At 36.8% G+C, this 6,382-nt stretch overlaps 1 protein-coding gene across 2 annotated transcripts; it reads left to right on the top strand.

The window, feature by feature from the left end:
• The first annotated feature begins 450 nt into the window (after positions 1–450).
• On the top strand, positions 451–5,958 carry LOC137734721 (branched-chain amino acid aminotransferase 2, chloroplastic-like). Of its 2 annotated transcripts, none has more exons than XM_068474001.1 (10): positions 451–733; positions 848–936; positions 1,220–1,394; positions 2,370–2,546; positions 2,636–2,767; positions 3,325–3,423; positions 3,893–4,009; positions 4,752–4,847; positions 5,060–5,172; positions 5,561–5,958. In XM_068474001.1, the coding sequence occupies exons 1-10, from the start codon at positions 605–607 to the stop codon at positions 5,673–5,675; spliced, it is 1,242 nt and encodes a 413-aa protein (XP_068330102.1). In that variant the 5' UTR covers positions 451–604; the 3' UTR covers positions 5,676–5,958. The 2 variants fall into 2 exon arrangements, with proteins under 2 accessions (XP_068330102.1, XP_068330093.1); XM_068473992.1 differs by having other exon boundaries at positions 1,217–1,394.
• The last annotated feature ends 424 nt before the right edge of the window (positions 5,959–6,382 follow it).

Below are 6,382 nucleotides of genomic sequence, written 5' to 3'. Positions count from 1 at the left end.
CATTCTTATTGTTTTATTTTATATATTTAAGAGTAAAAAAACTCATAAAAAAAGAATTTTACCTATTACTTTTAAGGAAAACATAAAGCGGTCGACACCTCTCTCTGCTCTCCACCCATTTCTTCAAATTTATTTTTCATGGGCATCAGCTCCAACCCCAATGTCCACCTCAAGTTGATTTTCCTCGCCACCCCCAAGCATCCCTCTCTCTCAAAGAAAATGCAAAGCAATGAGAAATAACACTTATAAGAGATAAAATTTTCATCCGAAAAATATTAAGGATAGATAAAATTTTATAAATAAGTTTATAATAGTTTATGAATTTTTAATAGAAATTTTAAACCAATTAATAATCAAATTATTGGACTATACCTAATAATCGCTGACTCACGAAATTAGATTTATATCAAGTTTTCTGTTGAGGAAAACCCTCACACTGTGATTCAGCTTCCGCTCTCTCTCTAGTATATTATATTTTCAAATAGACGGAGACGGAGGAGAGAGATAGAGTGAGAAAAGGAAGAGAGAGAGCGAGGGTTCTAGTGTTTGTTCAGAGAGAGAGAGAAGGAGAGAGAGAGAGCTTTAGTGGTTGAGAGAGAGAGAGATGGAGAGCAGCGCCGTCCTTGGAGGTCTTCAGCTAAATTACCTTCTTTGCCCCTCCCGCAATCCTTCTTCCTCTCTTCCCATCCGCCCCTTCTCCTTCACCTCCCATTCCTGTCCTCTCTCCCTCAAGGTACCCTCCTTCATCCTCCACTTTTTAATCTCAAATATATATACATACATATTGTTTTTATTTTAATTTTGATTTCGTTTTCAAATTGGGTTTTGCTCACTGTTTGTTTTGCAGCTCCAGAAGCAGCTTCCTTTGACTTCTCATGGAGCTTCCGCCGCCTCCTCTCCCATTCGCCCATATGCCACATTGTCCGATACATTCGTGTAAATCCTCTTCATTTCCATTTGGGTTTCTTTTAAATTTTGATATCGTTGTGAAAATGGTGAATTTGATTGATTTTTAACTCGTTGTTTGCTTTGATTATGTTGTTGTATCAAACTTTACATTAGTTAATCCCTGCTTTTAGATTTGATTTGATCCTTTTACGTAGTTTTGATTTGGTTAATGTGTTCTGTTTTACTTAGTTTTGATTTCGTTGTTTAATTCGTTTTTCGGGTTTATGTGATTAGATTTGCTATGTTTACATGTTATTGTTGGGCTCAGCAGTGAAACAAGCGAATTAGCTGGCATAGAATGGGACAACCTCGGCTTTGCGTTTCTTCCTACCGACTACATGTACGTTATGAAATGTGCTCAAGGCGGAAGCTTTTCCAAAGGTGAATTACAGCGTTTTGGGAACATCGAATTGAGCCCCTCAGCTGGAGTGTTGAATTATGGGCAGGTTAAATACTTCAAACTTTGCACCCTAATGCTATTTTTATTCAATATAAAGTTTTGTACTTTTGGATTCTTACTTTCATAGTAAATTATGGGTGCAAAACTTCAATGGGGGTATCGGAGTTTATAATAGTCCATTGATGTGCCTACTATTGCATGAGATCTGTGTGCGATGTCTAAACACTGTTTGTTTTTTGTTTTTGTTTTTTTGTTTCTTTTCTTTTTTTTTTTTTTTTTTTTCTGATTTGGAGCGTATATGATTATGTATACATTCTCTGTTTAATCGTGTACTGGCGTGGCGATCCAGCGTTTCCTCATGTAGTTTTATTCGTTTATGACAGGGTTTATAACCCTAGGCTGTAGAAATTCCATGTAGGATTTATGTTTTAGGGTTTCACTCTCTTATTTGGATGTTAGCCCAAAGTTCGAGAGTTATACCCTTACACCTAAGCCCTAAATATGCACATTTTTAGTGTTTTCACTGTTTGAACTGCGCCATATGGTGTGCTGTTTCCTGTTTTAATTTTTATTTTTGACGCTTTGCATATAGAGTTGGATGAGCTATTAAAATGAATTAAATATAGCTTGTTTGCTATACAGCAAACTTTGAACAAGTATCATATTCTGCACCAGTTTAGATGTTCTCTTAATTATTTTGGAGTTTGAGATATATAGGAGTCTGAATCTTGAGGTATCAGGTTTAAATCTTAAGGTATTACCATGAACATGCTGAGCCTTGTAGCGCAGTCTTGTAGCTAAGCAGGGCATTAAAGTGATTGGTTTCATATATGGAGGATAAGTCAAGGGGATGAGATTCGTTATCACCTCATGTTGAGGGCACACCCACCTCAAATAGGTGGTGATCCCAGAAACTTGAGGAATGCAGTTAAACTGAAAGAAAAGTTGGGGAAATAATTTAGTCGGACTTCTTGAATATTGACTAATCTCACTTTAATCTTTCTTTTGTTTATCTCTTTAGGGACTTTTTGAAGGTTTGAAAGCCTACAGGAAAGAAGATGGTACAATACTCTTGTTTCGTCCCGAGGAAAATGCATTGCGGATGAGGTTGGGTGCAGAGCGGATGTGTATGCCATCACCAACCGTCGAACAGTTTGTCGAAGCTGTAAAGGCTACTGTTTTAGCAAATAAACGTTGGGTAATATAAGCACTCCTGTGGTAAGAAATTTTCATTTTGAATGTTAGTATATGTAATGTTGTTCATGAGTTGTCAATCTCTCGTTTCAGGTTCCCCCTCCAGGCAAAGGTTCCCTATATATCAGGCCATTGCTAATGGGAAGTGGTGCTGTTCTTGGTCTTGCACCTGCTCCTGAGTACACATTTCTTATTTATGTTTCACCCGTTGGAAACTATTTTAAGGTTTGTTGTTGTACTTGCATATTGCTACAAGGTGGAAAATGCCATGTCACTGCCCTTGGTTTTCAGGAATTTTATTCTAATTGATTTTGTTATACCAAGTTTAATATTGGCATTCTATTTTCACACTTAATGCAGTCTTGTGTAATTTGCTAACTAACGATTTATTTGAATTTAAAGCAAATTCAATGTTGCTGATTGATTGTACAATATGATGTAGTCATGATTGGTACGAGCGTTTTGAAATCTTTTTAGTGAGTCATGGTCGTGAATACTGCAATTTACATATTAAGTTTTTATCGTAGTGTTTGGTGCTTGAATGTATGATTCAATTAATTATAGGACAACACTTCTTGCTATTTTCATTGGGTATGCGGTTTTTTCTCATTACTTTTAGCTTCAACGTTCTTGTCTTATTCCATTTTTTTAATGTTAATGGTAGTTGTTTTTATGTGGTTTTACCCTTTTGTAATCTTTTTGTCCTCTAATTCTTTGCTAGTTTTGTTGCATTTCTACCTACAAATATTCAGTGTCTTATATATCTATATATCTGGTGGCAGGAAGGCGTTGCACCAATAAATTTGATTGTCGAACATGAATTGCATCGTGCAACTCCCGGTGGTACTGGAGGGGTCAAGACTATAGGGAATTATGCCGCTGTAAGCTAGTGCTTCTCTTATTCTTTAGTTCTTAATTACCTGAATCTTGGCCAAATTCATCTTTGCAAATTATTAGTTGTCTGCTTCTACAACTATGGTCTGGCTTTTCTTGGTGTGAGGTTATAAAACTGTGACCTAATGTTTCCCTGTGCATATGGTTCTTCTTTAGTGCGTCAAGAACTAAAAGCAACAACCCTTTTACTTTCATAGATGTTAATTGCAAAGTGATCACTTACACTTTTATTCTCTCTTTAAATATGAGGCTCCGGCTGTGCCCATCAATGAAAATCAAATATTTATTCTTTAGTGAATTAAGTCAAATGACTGAATAAAGAGTCATTCCAACCATTTTCCTGGGGTTTAGTGCTTCTAAATGTTTATCATTTTACTTTGTTAAACTTAAAAGTTAAAACTATAGTGTGTAGCTGCTGACCTGTTAAACTTCTAATGTTAAATCGTTTATCTTTAGGTTTTGAAGGCACAGTCTGCCGCAAAAGCAAAAGGCTATTCAGATGTTTTATACCTCGACTGTGTTCACAAAAGATATCTAGAGGAGGTTTCCTCGTGCAATATTTTTGTTGTGAAGGTAATGTGACTGGAATTTAGTGGGTGCACGTCTTATTTTATTTGTTATTATTATTTGCACAATATGTTACTATTGATTATTGGCTGCCTAGATTTTCCTTACTCTTATGTGCTATGTTTTCATTGTGTTTGTGAGTTCACAAAATGGCATGCTGAATAAAACCATCCACCTGCACTTGCTGCAATCTGGATCCTCATGCCACCACTAGTACAAATGCAGCAGTATGGCAGTATCCAAGCCAGAACTTTTTCTTTTAAGAACCGTACCAAATATCTGTATCACTTGGCATGTCTGATAACCTTAAGCACTGAAATCGACTTATAGAATTGCAACCTTTCCTCAATACCATTACCATTACAATGGATGCTGTAGCATTGCATCATTGCTGTGTCTCATAATCAAAGAAGAATTTTTTTACCCCCTTTAGGTTCTGGGACAAGTTCTAGTGTAATTTTGCTTGGTACTTGAACAGCGGCATTATTTCTTGAATTTAAACACAGCCTAGTGCTTTCAAGATTAGCCAACCGGTGTCTAATATGATTATTAATGATTTTGCTTATTTGTAGATGGTCTGTTGTTTGCTCTCCCATATTCAAGTACATTCTTTTTGTGGAACTTAATGTTTGTTGCAACAAAGGCCCCTGCATCTTGCTTGTCATTTGTACTTTCATTAAGCATATGTGTCTTATGTTTTCGTTTGAGGTGGTCACACCTAATTTGTCCATGTTTATTGTTTTCCTAGGATAATGTTATCTCTACTCCTGCAATAAAAGGGACAATCTTACCTGGCATTACTCGAAAGAGTATAATTGATGTTGCTCGTAGTGAAGGATTGCAGGTACGTATATGGTACTTATCAATCGGTATGATAGTAATATATGATCAGAGAGTTGGGGATGGGGAAGACATTTCTTGGTGTTCATTTGTTATTGACCTTTTATTTTTGGTGTTTAGATAGTGCAAGGCATACACTACTAGTTATGGAGCTAAAATAATAGCTTGATGTTTTATTCAATAACTTCATTACTGAATTCATCTTGTAATGTGCAGGTTGAGGAGCGCCAAGTGGCGGTGGAGGATTTACTTGATGCTGATGAAGTCTTTTGTACCGGAACAGCTGTGGTTGTATCACCTGTTGGCAGCATAACGTATCTTGGAAAAAGGTAAGTTTTGTTTGTCTAGCAAAAGTTTCAGAGAAAGAAAACAATTTTTTTCATTTTCTTTGTTGGCCTGCAAAGCAAGTTTTTCTTTGTCCATCAACAAAACGGTAAAAAAGTGTTAACATTTTGAAATGTTTCCTCAAAATGGGAAGCGGAGATTTCTTCTTTGGCCTTTTCTTGTTTGTGGGTGAAGAAATTAACGTAATCTTTGATTATGTCATCCTCTTATAAGTGGAAAATTGCCCCTTAAATTAAACTCTGGCTAAAAGTAGATTCCGTGTAAAATGTGTCTTCAGTAGCACTCCTGCTTATAAAAATAGAAGATTGGGTTTAGGTGGGATCATCCATACCACATTCAAAGAAACATAATTGTGACCTTTTTCTTGTGCAGGGTTTGTTATGGAGATGGTTTTGGAGTTGTATCGGAAAAGCTCTACTCTGTGCTTACCAGATTACAGATGGGTCTTTCTGAGGACAAGATGGATTGGACTGTTGAGCTAAGGTAAAGCATACTGAAGTGAATTCCACTCAGCAATCTCGCTGTAGGTGCTGCAAACCAGTCAGTCCCAGTTATATCTTGCTTGGTTCTGTTATTTTCTTATTTCCTGAGTTTGTAGAAAGTTGGTTCTTGAACCGGTATTTGGCGTTTCGTTAGAATTTCTTTTGTGTGCGTCACTAACCTCAATATCTACATATTGGTTTTTGTTGTGTGCTGGTAAATTCAGCCTCGAAAGATAATAAACTGCCGCATTATGGTAAGTCTAGATTTCTACATGGAAATTACTTCAATTACTATCTTTCATTAAGTTAGTTTAATTATTCCGTTGTTCATTTTTCCAATTGTGAGAGCTAAATTAGTTCCAGTCACGGAAGTAACAATGGTTGCTACCTGAGGCACCAACGCTTCTGCTGTAGAGGTGTCCCATGATGGTGCCTCTAAGCGCAAGGCATTGGCGGCACCTTGGAAGGGCAAGGCATTGGCGGCACCTTGGAAGGGCAAGGCGGAGGGGTAGGAAACTAGAGGGCTTCTCTAAAAGTTTCTACCCCAGGTCTTATTCAGTGGTATAAATTAATGAGCATTTGCCAAAACCATAAAACCAGAACTCTCATAGTGACCAAAATTTTCCTTTTTAACAAGCGAGTATTTGAGACGGGAATCGATCTCATGATTTTGGATGAAGAATTAATGCTCTAATTACTTGAGTTACAAGCT

This window comes from Pyrus communis, chromosome 1, assembly GCF_963583255.1.
Source record: "Pyrus communis chromosome 1, drPyrComm1.1, whole genome shotgun sequence".
NCBI lineage: Eukaryota > Viridiplantae > Streptophyta > Magnoliopsida > Rosales > Rosaceae > Pyrus > Pyrus communis.
This window is presented reverse-complemented; position numbering and strand designations above follow the sequence as displayed.